This window comes from Monodon monoceros, unplaced genomic scaffold (genome assembly GCF_005190385.1).
Source record: "Monodon monoceros isolate NGI ecotype Baffin Bay Population unplaced genomic scaffold, NGI_Narwhal_1 Super_Scaffold_20, whole genome shotgun sequence".
Taxonomy (NCBI): Eukaryota; Metazoa; Chordata; class Mammalia; order Artiodactyla; family Monodontidae; genus Monodon; species Monodon monoceros.
This window is the reverse complement of record NW_021703777.1, coordinates 30,090,904-30,106,097: the sequence shown is the minus strand read 5'-3', so window position 1 is coordinate 30,106,097 and position 15,194 is coordinate 30,090,904. Positions and strand designations below refer to the sequence as shown.

Genomic DNA, 15,194 nt, shown 5'->3' with positions numbered 1-15,194 from the left:
TGAATAGGTATTAGCTGGTGTCAGTAATTTCTAGAACGAATGCTGGATTTTTTTCAAGTAGACGTATTTGCCATTTTCTCAGCCTACATATAAGAACCATTTAAAGATTTTAGGAAAGCCTCTGAAACTCTCATCTGAGATATATAAAATTCCATTCACGTTCTATTTGAGTAGAACCAGTTTTGCTATCTTTTAAAGAGTCATTAAAGTAGGATTTGTGAACCCTGCGTAGATACCCTGTCTTCTAATGGAGGGATTCATTGTTTTATTTATTCTGCTTATCATAAGTAAAGAGGCAATAATACCGTAGGTGCAAAGAATTCTTCAGGGCTTCCCTGGTGGCACAGTGGTTGAGAGTCCGCCTGCTGATGCAGGGGACATGGGTTCGTGCCCCGGTCCGGGAAGATCCCACATGCCGCGGAGCGGCTGGGCCCGTGAGCCATGGCCGCTGAGCCTGCACGTCCGGAGCCTGTGCTCTGCAACGGGAGAGGCCACAACAGTGAGAGGCCTGCGTACCGCAAAAAAAAAAAAAGAATTCTTCAGAGTGTGTGTATCTTTCAGTTAATACTGACTGGCATTGACCATTTTTTTAAAAAACATAAACTATTCATACGTACTCCCAAGCCGGAGCATGTAAGTAATGCTTTGGAGTCTGATCCAGAATCCCTTCACAGATAATAGCCATTCTAAGGAGACATGTTAGTATTCCAATATGAGGTACAAGACAGATTCCCAGTCTATGTATTTTCATTCCCATGGACTGTCTTCCCACTAATTTCAAAGAATGATTTCGGACCTTTTGTTGCCGACTTGAGCAAGTAGTGTAAGTCCCTACCCAATGGGGTTTGATTTTTCTCTCCAGTTAAAAGTGATCAGAACCAAATCCTCAAAGTCTGAATGTCTTACAGTAGATTCTAATAAGCTCTGAGTTGGCCATTCTTCTGAGTTTTAATCAAAGCAAAAGATGACATTTGCATTTTTGTTATCTTCATTTCAAAGTGTTTGTCGTATTATTAGATTCAGAATCACTCTGAATGATTAGCATCAGTAGAATCTGTCTAGCCATTCCCAAAAAGCTGTCCCTGCCAGAATAAGGGCCTATTTCTACAATGGTGGTATACCACCTAAATATATGAACATTGGAATCATGTATGTCAGATTACTTAGAACCAGGAGTCATCATGGCAGGAAAATTTGGGTAATCTGGGCTTCTCACACAGACCCATGGAAACTTCCCAGCACTCTCCTGATTCTTGGTCCCCTTGATGTGCACGTTGCCTCCTTTCCATGTCCTCACAACATTTACACACATCCAGGCTTCAGCACCCTTTGTACCAGTTCTGCCTACTTTCTGCCTTTGTTCTTCTTGCAGGGTATTCTTCCATTTCCTCAGTTAGCTTTATCAACTAGGAGACGTGGATGAATGGGGACAGGGAATGCAAGGTTTCTCGCTCTCCCTCTCTCTGTCTCTCCATTGGCGTGTGTGTGGGGGGGGGGTGTGTGTGACATACACCTACGAAACCAACACACTTTCACACAGCCACCCAGCCATGATGACCTCCACATTGAGAGTGTACTGCTCATCTTTGAGTGACCTAAAGATCATCACGCTCTACTCGGTGGGCCCCCAGAGTTAGTGCATTATCCACAGCAAATGTGCACCATTTGGCAACTAAATTTTAGAGTTAGGGCATTCTTATCTTTAATAACTCTTTTCTTTGTGGAAATGGTGAGACTTTGGGCTAGTAAGTTATTTGTGTGATTTCTAAGTATATAAAAGTTTGGGAAGCCTTTGCAAGTATATTCTAATTATTTAAAAATTAGAAACTCTGAAAAAAATTGGGGGGAGTGTGCCAAAGAGTATTTAATTTGAAATAAATAGAAACCATATGCTTAAAGCACTGTATGTAGTCAAGATGAAATTTCTATGTTTGCTACAGATCTGTTCTCATTTTTCGTAAGGGGATTTTAATCCAAATGTTTTATTATTGTTGGCAAGATCCAGATCCCAAATCTGCCCTCAGTGCTTTGTTTTGTTCAGTCTTAGCTCTTGGATCAAAATAACCCCTTACTATTTTGCCAGAAATTCAGTGTTACCGCTAATGTATCTCTTGACAATTGCACAATAGCCTCGGCTATCATGAAAATTACTTTGCTTAAAATAAGTATATAAAAATATGTGTAGACACAGAGGTACACAACATACAGACACTACATATTTATATGTTTTCAAGCTAAAGATGACTTATGGCAAAATGTGAAGTACAATTATTTGTATACTTTAAGAAAAAAGATCAAGCCAAGAACATGTATTTTAATTTGTTTTCCATTGCCAAGAGCTAGGGGCTGGGGAATATTGTGAATAATGGATAATTTACCCTTACCCTCAAATTATCAAATATATGGGTCTTAGGAGTAATTGTGTATGCATATTTACATAGAAATGTAACACATGTAACACTAAGAGTGAATTTGGGAGGAAATGTTTAAAATGTCCTCCAACAGATTATCAAGTTATTGTCTCAGATTTTAATTACTTCTCAATAGGGAAGTACAGTGGGGAGATATTTGTATTTTCTTAGAGCAGAAAGTATTAAAGTGACTGTAGAATTTCCTGTTTTAACCAGGAAAGAAGGAGAACCATGAGCCATTCACTTCCTGAATGGCCACATTCCAGCTGTGCAGACTGATCATAACACATCTGCCAATCAGAACAGGCCCTGGAGGGAAGCCCTCAGATGCTGGGTCTTGTTTACATGCACTGTGACTCTGTTTCTCCCCTCCTCCTGTGTGTTGTACGACTAGGAAGATTTGTAGGGGAATTCGCTATTACATGCCTAAAAAAACTGAACGAAACTGGGACCACAGCCACAGCAAATGGTGTTACGGGCAGACTTTTAGCTCATCCTTAGCCACAGGTAAGACTTGTTGCTTTGTTATGAGGATAGCTGATCTACATCTAGTAGATGTGCACTGTATTCCTGACTTTAAATTTTTAGTACTCAACAAGTGAAAAACTCTATTTTTATTTAAGGGAGGGGTAAACCAAGTTAAATTAAAACAAAAGCTTTAAAAGCAGCAGTAGCACTCAATGTGTAGAGAAAGTGGAACCAGAAGCATATTAACCTTGTGCCTTTCGAAGAGCATTATATCTTAACAAACATGTTTTATTGTGATTCTTCCTACTTGTTAGTGTTTCAGAGTACAGTGTCTTCCTGTGTGCCAACTCCTTGGTTTAAAAAGACATTTCTTGTTTATTATGAACCCATTCAGAAAGAATTTATATTTAACTATGTAAATCTGATTCCTTTTCTTCCATAAATCTCTCTAGAAGTTTTAGAGAATGTCTTCGTTGCCTTTATGCTGCTCCATCAGCAGTAAAATTAAGGAAGAAAAAAAAAGAGAATTCTTGTCTAATCTTTGTTTCGCCATTAAATTATATCATGTTAGTGTTAATTCAGAAGATACTTTAGAGAACTGTATTTTGATAACATTGCATAGGATTTTTAAAAGTCATCGTGTAGGATTTATTTGTGGCTTACCCACTGCTTTCTTTTTTTTTTTTTTTTTTTTGCGGTACGCGTGTCTTTCACTGTCGTGGCCTCTCCCGTTACGGAGCACAGGCTCCGGACGCGCAGGCTCAGCGGCCATGGCTCACGGGCCCAGCCGCTCTGCGGCATGTGGGATCCTCCCGGACCGGGGCACGAACCCATGTCCCCTACATCGGCAGGCGGACTCCCAACCACTGCACCACCAGGGAAGCCCCTTACCCACTGCTTTCTGTTGTTAGTTTTTTCATAACACTGAGATCTTTTTACTTCATTTATTTATTTTTAAGCATGCACTGAAGAAAAAATAATTACTCAGAGTCAAAAAAAAGACATCCTATGGGTTTTGTGGCTCTTTCTCTTGTATATAATAGTCTTCAGGCTGATTGTGACAACCAAAAAAAGTCTCCAGGCATTGCCAGATGTCCCCTTGGGGAGGAGGAGCAAAGTGGACACTGGTTGAGAACCACTGCCTTGTGGCACATTAGACCTAATTATCTGTGAAACATGGAAATCCAACTTCTGAAAAGTTCTGGGTGGTAGAGAGTTAAGGAAGAGGCTCTACTGGTCTCTGGGTATTTGCAGATGTAGCTGACTGCTCATATTTTCCCCCTCCCCATCCTGTTAGAAGCTTTTGCCAACCATGATTCATGGAATGATTTTTTTGAGCTGAGTAATTTGTGGCTTTTCAGTTTCCTTACTTTCTTTCCTTAGCTAAATTTGTTTTGGTTTTAGCAAAGTGTTTAAAACAGCAAAGATCTTTGAAAATGAAACAATACATGTAATGATATATTTTCTAAGTAGGTGATTTTAACAAACTGTAAAACCCTTACACGCCTGTCCTTCTTTGTATCCTTCGTACCTCCTCTGTCAGACAAATCCTTTCAACTCTGAAGAAGAGCCTTACAAGGGGAAGACACAGCAACCTTTGAACAGTCCTTTGTGAAATCTAAGGGTACGGCAGCTGGGATGTAAGAACTTCTTTTCCAGGACGTCTAAAGAGCATTTTAAAATGTAACTGTCTTCTTTCTTTACAGATCGAAACGAACGAAATAAACCAGAGCATCGTTCTTCAAGGTATGAATTTATAGTATTTACTAGCTCTGTATAAAGCTTCTCATTTGGAAAATATTGTTTGGAGGGAGTGCAAGTGTCCCTTTTAGAAATACCGTATACCTGAATCCTCTGTAGCACTCAAGCTTCACAAGGGAAATACTGTTCATTCTCTGAACAAAAATTCTTTATAAAATTATTGACTACCTGGAAGACATATTTTATTTTGAGAATTCCTATCAGTGACAGGTATATCTTTGCAAAAAATTATTTTATCCCTGCTTCTTTCCTTTTGTGGTTTACTTTCCTCCTTGTTCTTTAATTGTTATTTTTATAAATATGTACTGCTTTTTTCCTAATTATAAAACTAACATGGGCTCATTGTAGAAATTTTTAAATTATTTTTTAAAATATAAAGCATTAAAAAAAACAGCATGTCTTTCATCAGCTAGAAATGGCTGGCTACTGCTAAAAATTTGATGTAATTCTTTCTAGATTTTATCAGTATATATATATTCCAGCTGAATTCTTTAAGTTCTTGTTAGATAGTTTCAAATGGCTGGGAAGGTTCTATTACTTCAGCCTCTTTCTCATGCTGTCTGAGAGTATGTCTCACAAGACCTTCACCAGCACTGAAGAGTATTTTTTTAAATCCTTGTCAAACTTATATGTGGAAAATTGTCTAACTTCCACTCCTAGGCAAGAATGACAGACCTGTATTCGATTTTTTAACGCAGTTCTGTGAAGGATTGTAATTTTTTAAATACTATTTTCACCATATTCCACATTCCATCACTTTTTCTTTGCATTTTATATTGTAGGAATTGATAAAATGGTAATAATACATTCACTGGCTTGAGTGGCCTGGTAAATCCTGATGCTTTATCAAGGTATCAAACTCTAGAATGCATTGACCTCAGATGAATAAAAATACAAAATCTATGAAAACTCTATTAGTTAGAACAGCAATACATTTTGCAGAGATTGTCAATCAGAATAAGTTAGTGAGACCTAATCTGGGAGAAAAATGTAAATGAGTATTTGGGATATAAGGCTGATTATTTTTTTCAGTTGTAATTCACATACATTTAAATTTACTCTTTGCTGTATGATTCTATGCGTTTTGACAAACACATACAGTTATATAACCACAACCACATTCATAGAAATACGTGTAAGAGTGATTTTTTAATACTTAAAAAAATAATAGAAGGGACTTCCCTGGCGGTCCAGTGGTTAAGACTTTGCCTTCCATTGCAGGGGGTGTGGGTTCAATCCCTGGTCGGGGAGCTAAGATTCCCACATGCCTCGCAACCAAAAAACCAAAACATAAGACAGAAGCAATATTGTAACAGATTCAATAAAGACTTTAAAATGTCCAATTCAAAAAATTATTTAAAAAAATAATAGAAAAAAAGACAGGGACTTACTTCCCTGGCGGTCCAGTGGTTAAGACTCTATGCTTCCAATGAAGGGGGTGCGGGTTTGATCCCAGGTCGGGGAAGTAAGATCCCACATGCTTCGCGGCCAAAAAACCAAGATGTAAAACAGAAGCAATATCGTAACAAACTCAATAAAGACTTTAAAAATGGTCTACATCCAAAAAAAATCTTTAAAAAAAAGAAAAAGAGACAATGTAAGAGGACTTTGACAGCGTGCTTGACTGACATAAAGTTGGAAGGGTAAAAAATAATTAGGATTATAAAATCAGGATGCATAAGACCCTTGACATACCAAAAGTTTAACTGAATTAAGCAATGTGTGTTTTCATTGAAACAAATGTAAATCCTTACACCTAAGGCTGAAGGATCAGTGGAGCATGAGGAGATAGGGGAGATCAACCTTAACAATATGTTGGAAAAGATCTGGAGGATTCATAAATTCATCATGAGGGGAGTTCCCTGGTGGCCTAGTGCTTAGGATCCTGGGCTTTCACTGCTGTGGCCCAGGGTCAGTCCCTGGTTGGGGAACCGAGATCCCCCAAAAGCCCCATGGCGGGGCCAACAACATCAACTAAATAAATAAATTCAGTCATCGTGAGTCAAAAATTTCATGTCATTGCCTCCACCTCCCCAGAAATGTCAGCATTGATTTAGTTATGCTGAAAGAACTCTAATGTCCGGTACAAGAAAAGTGGGTAGCTCTAGGCCACACTTTTGATATTGTATCCAATACTGGGTCCACAAGGCCTTAAAAAATTGGCATACGCAGTGGGCTGGCTATGTTGGTATTACTTGGGGAACTTAAGAAAACAGAAACAGAGTCCCATGATCTACTCCAGAGATTCTCATCCAGTAAGTGTGGAGTGAGTGGATCCTGGGAATCTGTGTATTAAAGAAGTCCTCCAGTGATTCTGATGCAGAGCCAGGTTGGGAACCAACCACTCGGATAGAAGACAGCAGCTGAGTTGGGACAGGGACTATGAAAGAGACGAGCTGGGTAGAAATCAAAGCTAAGTTGCAGGAAGACTTGTGTAAGAAATTGGGTGAAGTTAGCCTCGGTTTGGAAGTTTGAGGAGGGGTATGGGACAGAAATAACTGGCTTCCAACACCTGGAGCACTGTATAGAAGAGACTAGCAGAACTGTTCCTCATAAGTGCTGTTCCCTCTAAGAGGAACCAGGGAGCCTCAGAGGAATGGCTAATTCTAGGTCCTGGGAAGGGGAAAGTACAGGTAAGCTTGGACCCCTAGTGACAGAAAGTAGGAAATGCTCAACTAATGGGGTCATGTCAAAAAGGCCTAGGAGGCAGCTTCAAGAGGCTCCCACTGGCCAAATCTGGGACAATTTGAGTAGCAAAAAATTTTTAAACGATAGTGGATTCTAACACACTGGATTTTTAAAAATCCATGTAGAAGAAGAAATAGAATCAGAAAATTATCATTTTATAATTCTCAATGTAATAGTTAATTCAGGTAAAGATCACCAGTGGCTCCTAAAACTTGGGTAAAAAAATTGCTGGAGGAGTAGATATTCATACTCCCATAAGATGATATTTAAGTTTTTAATTATAAAGGGGAAAATGTACCTTTTCAATGAAGAGATCTGGTGATCACATTCTTAATCAAGTGGTCAACTTATATACACATCACCACTAGTGAGACAACCTGACGGTATGTGGCTCCAGCTGATGCTTTAGCAGTGTACACAGATATCACTTATGTAGTAGTGTTCCTGGCCAAAAATAGGTAATGTTATGAAAAATACAAAAGGCTAGAAAAATATTCTAGATTAAAAAAGGCTGTGATTTTTTTTAATCTGGAATTTTAAAATCCAGGTTTAAAGAAAAAAAACCAAAAAACACTTTGGGGAATTCCCTGGCGGTCCAGTGGTTAGGGCTCCGTGCTTCCACTGCCGAGGGCCTGGGTTCGATCCCTGGTCAGGGAACTAAGATCCCACAAGCCACGCAGTGTGGCCAAGAAAAAAATAAAGAATAAAAATAAAATAAAAGAATAAAAAAACCACTGGGGATAATTAAGAAAATTTAAATACGAATTTTATTTTAGATAATATTTGATTAATATTACTTTGTTTAGGTGTATAGTAGGAAAGCTGTTATGTGGGAGAATGTCCTTATCCTTAGATGTATGCAGACGTATTAGAGGTGATGCAGGCTTATGTTTGCAGCATACCCTCAAATAATTCATGAAGAAAAAAAACAGCAAGAGATAAAACAGTAAATATGGGAAGATATTAATAATTGGTGAACAGATGACAAGTATATATGGGTGTTCATTGTACTGTTTCTTTAACTTTTCTGCAGACTTGAAATTTTCACAATAAAAAGTAGCAGTGGAGGGGAACGGTTCTGTGTGTTCTGTGGCATCCCAGAGGGTAGAATATGCGTCTGTAGGTGGAACCTTGAGGGGGTGGATTTCTGCACAATGCGAGGAAAGATTTCCAGGCGTAGCAGGTCAAGGATGGAATGCGCCATTCTGTAGGGGAACATGTCAAGGAAAAGCTGGACAAACTAGTGCTGGGATAAAATAGGAAAGATTCATGCATGGCTACATCATGATTCTAGATGGCTCCAGCGCTTGCTCATTCAGTAGCAGATAAATATCCAGGCTCAGGATACAACAGAAAACAAGAAAAAGTCTCCAGCTTCGTGGAGCACAAAGCGCCCATTGTTTGGGATTTACATTCCCAGTCTCTCACGTCAGGATCCAAGTCTTCCTAGTTCTGCTTCAGGCAATGCTTGTGGTACTCGGTCTTCAACCTCTAATTTATACTTTCAGGTTCTCAAGGACTCTGCTGCTGGTCTTGGTAACCCTCCCTACCAATTAGCTTTGTGCCTGGTCCACAATGAGCACTAATAAATGAATATGGAATAATGGAATAAATGTCAAATGTAGCACGAAGAGAGAAAGGAAGTGCCAGTGTTTTTCCCTTGCAGATTGGGAAGAACCTGACTCTCAAAAGCTCGCCCATGACTGTTATTGAATGTTTGTTACTACAGCAGCAAGGAGTAATGCCCTGTAAGAAAGGAGAAATGTTTTCCAGGAAAGACCATCGTTGTCTGTCCAGGGTGTCTGCTGAGATTGGCAGCGACCTCCTCTTCCCCTCCCATCCTTAGCTGAGCCAGGCCACCCTGCCAGTCCAGCAGTGCATCAAGCAAATTAATACCTGCTGCATCAACAGAGCAGAAAGGAGAAAATATAAATAAAAGTCACTTAATTTTGGTATGTTTTTTGGTTCTCCTCAGGCCACTTGGCAGCAAGAACATGGGCTCAACGCCCAGCAAGGATAAGAGATGCATTTCTTTGGTTTGTGTTTTTCTAAGGCCAAACACTCCTATAGCTTTCACAGTGAGAGGTGAATAAATCTGGGACGGCTGCCTGTTCTTTCATGTCAGTGCTGAAATAAGAAGGAAAGTAAAACTCTTGTCAAGTTAAAGGAAAAGTCTTATTAGGTATAGGTCAACACTAAGACCCCAAGCTAAAAAACATAACTAAGGCATTTTCAAGAGGCTTGCTGGGTGCTATTTGATTAGTTTGTTTTGTAGAAGTAAGAAATATCTGAATTCTTCTTGTCTTTTCGTTATTAGTTTAAATATACCATTTCCCAAATTGCTGTCCCATGGAACATTCTTTGTGGGATATCAGGATGCAAGAAGTGAATAATTAGTGCATGCAAAAAGTTTGGAAATGGTGAGTTAAGACAAAATTAGACATATTTCTTTACTGAGAGTCTTTGATATACTGAAGTGCATTATAAAACTCCAAGTGAGAGACTTACTATAAAGGATTTTTAAAATTTGTTTGAATTTGTTACTTCCTTTCCCAGACACAGCTATTAATAACATCTAGAAGAATGTACTATGGAATGGCAGTTTGGGAAACTAATTGAGAGGGAGGTAAGAGCTAAAGATAATGAAGAAAGTTAAGCCTTGTGGCAATCCGTGCCAGCAATGGAAAATTAGGAACTCTTTTTATCACCCCACCAGCTCTGAATAATAGATCAGTGACTTATGGAGGCTGAAAAACCAGCTACTTTGCCTTAAATGCCTTACCAACTGCAAGGAAATAACTTATAGTAGGAAAAAAAAAAAAAAGAAGGCAGCAAAACAGAGAACCCTTAATCTATTTCTCAAAAATTATTTGAGGGCTTCCCTGGTGGCGCAGTGGTTGAGAGTCCGCCTGCCGATGCAGGGGACACGGGTTCGTGCCCCGGTCTGGGAAGATCCCACATGCCGCGGAGCGGCTGGGCCCGTGAGCCATGGCCGCTGAGCCTGCGCGTCCGGAGCCTGTGCTCCGCAACGGGAGAGGCCACAAAAGTGAGAGGCCCGCGTACCGCAAAAAAAAAAAAAAAAAATTATCATTTGAATATTAGTCTTCCTAAAGCCTGTCATAATCCCCTTTGATACCCATTTATAAAGTTCAATGGAATTTCAGTAAAAATCACAAAATGTTTTAAATATTAGACAAAATGATTCTAAAATTTATAAGGAAGAACAAGAATAACCAAATAACCAAGGAAACTTTAAAGATCAAGACCAGGAGGTAGACTCTTGCAGGTGTTTTGTCAGCAGAGAAACAGGTCAAGGGAACAGGATAGAGAGTCCAGGAAAGACACAGATGGATGCGCATGGTTCTGTGTCACATGCTGTGATGGAGCTAGCAGTACAGGTCAGCAGGGAAAGCGGATGTGTCAACAAGTGGTGCAGTTGATTACCCGTATTTAAAAATCTAGATGGAATTTGCTTTATTTTATCCTGTACGGTAGAATCTAAAGACATACAAGTAAAAAAGTAAAACATTTTGAAGAAATACATAAGGATATGTTTATGACTTTAGAATAACGAATGAGTTCTTAGACAAGTACAGACCACAAAGAAAAAGACTGATAAATTTGACTCTGTGAAAACTTTAAACTTATGTACGAGACAGCAAAAGCATGTGAAAAGACAAGTCATGACTGCAATGCACATAGGCAACAACAGTTAGTGTCCAACATAAATAAAAAACTATGCATCAGAAAGAAAAAGACAAATAACTCAGTAAAATAGGGGCAGGGAGCTCAGAAAAGATGAAATCTAAGTAGCCAACTAATATTTGAAAAGATTCTTTACCTTGCTACTACTAAGAAGATGTGTTCCGTGGGATAATGAGGTACCATTTCACTTCCATTGAGTTGGTACAGGTATCTCAAAGATTGACAGTAACAGTTCTCAGAGGTTGAGAATAATTTGGTACGCCATATTTAGAGAGTAATTGAGCAATGTCTGGTAAAGCTAGAAATGCCCATACCATACAACCCAGCAGGTGTTATATACCCTAGAGAAATTCTTTCACCTGTGCCAAAGGTACTATGTATAGGAATGTTGAAAGCAGCACTCTTTGGACTGAGGGAACTACAGCTACGTGTGACAACATAGATAAATCTCAGAAACAGAATTTTGGATGATAAAAAGCAAGTTGTAGGGAACTATATCCAATCTCCTCAGATAAACCGTAATGGAAAAGAACATTTAAAAAAAGAATGAGTGTATGTGTATAACTGGGTCACTTTGCTGTACAGCAGAGATTGCCACAGCATTGTAAACCAACTCTACTTCAATTAAAAAAAAAACAAGTTGTAGAAGAAAAATAGGTACAGTATGATACCATATATGTAAAGCAGAGGTCAGCAAATGGTTTTTATAAGGACATGAGTGTAAAATTGAGTGAAATTTTCTTTGATTATTTCTGAAAGAGGAAAACAAAAAGGAGGAAGTAATCAAGAATGTTCAAAGGGGCTTCCCTGGTGGCGCAGTGGTTGAGAGTCCGCCTGCCGATGCAGGGGACACGGGTTTGTGCCCCGGTCCGGGAAGATCCCACATGCCGCGGAGCGGCTGGGCCCTTGAGCCATGGCCGCTGAGCCTGTGCGTCCGGAGCCTGTGCTCCGCACCGGGAGAGGCCGCAACAGTGAGAGACCCGCGTACCGCAAAATAAAAAAAAAAGAATGTTCAGAAAAACACATGATCAAACACTGCTCCCATTTCATTTCTACTCATAGTCTACTCCTGTAGTTCCCACTACTCAAAGCACTATTTATTGCTCTGTGGATTTTTATCTCATTTTGTTACCCAAGAGTTAAACAAGTAACACGTGAAAACATTTTTTAGTAGTATAGAAATATGTGGTGTCTGTCTTTATTCCACAAGCAACTATTATTAAAGGAGTCTGATGGTTCATTGTCTATCCTAGTCTGCTTTCTATGCACATACATAGTATATATTCAAATAATATTTACAATAAATGAGGATATATATATATGTGTGTAGTGTATATGTATATATATGTGTGTATATATATTCATATATATATTTATGCCAACTTGCCTTTTCACTTGTATTTTAGAAAGTTTTATCATGCCACTTTCCACTTCATTGTTTTTTTCAGCTGCTACATAGAATTTTCTAGTGTAGCTATATTATTATTTATTTAACCAGTCTTTTATTGGTAGCATTTGGATTGCTTATTGATAGCATAAACAGGAATGATGCTGCAGTAAACATCTTTATGTTCATACCTTTGTGTACATGTGTGAGAAAACCTCTTGCTTCTTACAAGATAAATTTTTTACTCAAGTTTCTGTCGAACTCCTATTCTCATTCACACTTAAATTTTGACATTTTATATACCCTACATTTCTGTTTTCTTCGCAAATCTCAGATGGCTTCATGGTGGTTTGGTCCCAGCGCAGGTTCAGTAGGGCCTGTTGCAACCACTGTCCCCATAATGGGCCTGAACTGTCACCCACACAGGGAGGTACGTGAACTCAACATGAAGAATATTTATAGCACATAGTTTGGTGCACTCACAGTTAGTAGTTGATGATATTAAAACTCACAGCAACCACTTTATCATTAAGAATTTGAAAGGGTCTTGGTTTTCTGCATTGGTACCCTACTGTTGGTCTTATAAAGATGTTTAGGATTTTGACACTTTACCATTATCACATTATGGTTTAAATAGATTAGCTAAAAGCAGAAGATTTAACTTGTTTTTGCTTTTCTCCTTTCTAAATATGTCCATTAAAATGTCATGCTCTGCTGGGCTTAGTTTAACTATTGTCATTCTGTAGCATTTCCCTACCCTTATGTTCTGATTCCCATACCTCTATAAACTATAGCTTGTGTGTAATTACTTTCTGGCATTATGTTTTCTAAGCTATAAGAAAAACATTACTTTTGCTGTAGCATCTCTAATGCTGTAAACAGGTGAAAAATTAAAGTGTATGCAGGTTTTGGGGGAAAAAATCCTTTTGCAATGGGAGATGAGAAAGGATTATTAACATTTTATGTCATTCTGCAGAGAATATATACTTTTTTTTGTGGTTTTAAGAAATGTGACTTTAGTATTCCCCCCTAGTGTGATGGGAATGAAAATGAAGCATTTATATGGTTTATCAGTTGGGTAATTGAAAAGTTTTATCAGCTGGCCTATCACTGCCCTAGTGCTTAGTGCGGGGGTGGGGGGCCTCTCTGAAGCTGTTTCAAATTAAACTATCAGCAGGCAGTTAACTTTGGAACAGCAGCTGGTTCTGTGTTTGCTGCTTTTCTCAAAACTGGCAGGTGCGGCCCACACTTCTCAGCAGTCCAGGGAGCGTGTGGACATCCTGGCCCTTAAATCTTTTCATCCTAATTCTTTTCTCTCTTTCCCTTGGGTTATATTTCATATTAGTTCTTTACTTTTCTGCAGTATAATTTAGAAGCAGTTATTTACACAGTTCTACAAAATCTATATTAAATAGCCTTTAGTTGAGTGAACTTTGTATACATCTTTGTGGATCTCTGTCTGCCCTTCGGTTATGATTTTACCCCGATTAATAAATATCCTTGTACAGCTAGACTTTAATTTTTTATTTTAATTTTTTATTTAAGTGCTTTCCCTTACTGGCAGAGCATGATCACATTTTTCAGTGTGTGTATTGAATAGGACTATAAACCATAAAAGTGTACTAACTAATTCCTGGAAGCATCTTAGTGTGGACAGAATTCCTAAACAGTCATTCAGAAGCCCAGTCACCTGCTGTCTCGTTAACAGTAAACTGCTGTTGATCAAAATTCAGTCTTGTTTCATACGTAAAACGCTTCCTTATTTTCTTTTTGTTTTAAATTGAAGTGTAGTTGATTTACAATATTGTGTTAATTTCAGGTGTACAGCAAAGTGATTCAGTTATATATATGTATTTATATGTATTTTTTTCAGATTGTTTCCCATTATAGGCTATTACAGGGTATGGAATATAGTTCCCTGTGCTATACAGCAAATACTTGTTGCTTATCTATTTTATGTATGGTGGTGTGTACCTTTTAATCCTATACTCCTAGTTTGTCTTTCCTCTCCTCCCTTTCCCCTTTGATAACCATAAGTTTGTTTTCTATGTCTGTAAGTCTATTTCCGTTTTGTATATAGATTCATTTGTATTATTTTCTTGATTCCACATATAGGTGATATCATATAATACTTGTCTTTCTCTCTGACTTAATTTCATTTAGTACGATATTCTCAAGATCCATCCATGTTGCTGCAAATGCAATATTTCGTTCTTTTTGTAGCTGAGTAACATTCCATTGTGTATATATACCATATCTTCTTGAACCAATCATCTGTTAATGGGCACTTGGGTTGCTTCCATACCTTGGCTATTGTAAATAACGCTGCTATGAACATTGTGGTGCATGTATCTTTTTGAATTAGTTTTCATCTTTTCCAGATATGGAATGGAATTGCTGGATCATACAGTAGCTGTATTTTTAGGTTTTTAAGGAACCTCCATACTGTCATGAAACCATTCTTGAAACCAGAAATCAGGCCTGCTCCCAAAAATATAATTTCAGGGTTGAGGACTTCCTTTCTGATGAGGGGTTCCTCTGGACACCAAATCAGAGCATTCAGTTCTGCCCCGTGAGAAGTTTCTGTCACTTTCCATCTCGTTCCAGTTGTAGAGCAGCTCTCAGGAGATGCAGAGTGAGCCTGCCCACCCTTGTACAACACTTCTGTTGATAAATGCAGCAAAAATAAGGCAAGTGTGCCAAAGAAGGACTTTGTGTGATTCTCTCTCCTTTTGGAAAGGAGAATTGAGAATGAGTACCCTTTGATAATTAAG

The 15,194-nt window shown here is 38.5% G+C and overlaps 1 protein-coding gene across 6 annotated transcripts in view; it reads left to right on the top strand.

Moving 5' to 3' along the window:
* Window positions 1-15,194, top strand: part of SH3D19 (SH3 domain containing 19) — a 177,629-nt gene that overhangs the window by 70,178 nt on the left and 92,257 nt on the right. For all 6 annotated transcript variants that reach the window (XM_029234661.1, XM_029234660.1, XM_029234663.1 and 3 more), the window contains exon 2: window positions 4,586-4,625. In XM_029234661.1, coding sequence (XP_029090494.1) covers window positions 4,586-4,625 — 40 coding nt within the window. The remainder of the gene's footprint in view (window positions 1-4,585; window positions 4,626-15,194) is intronic.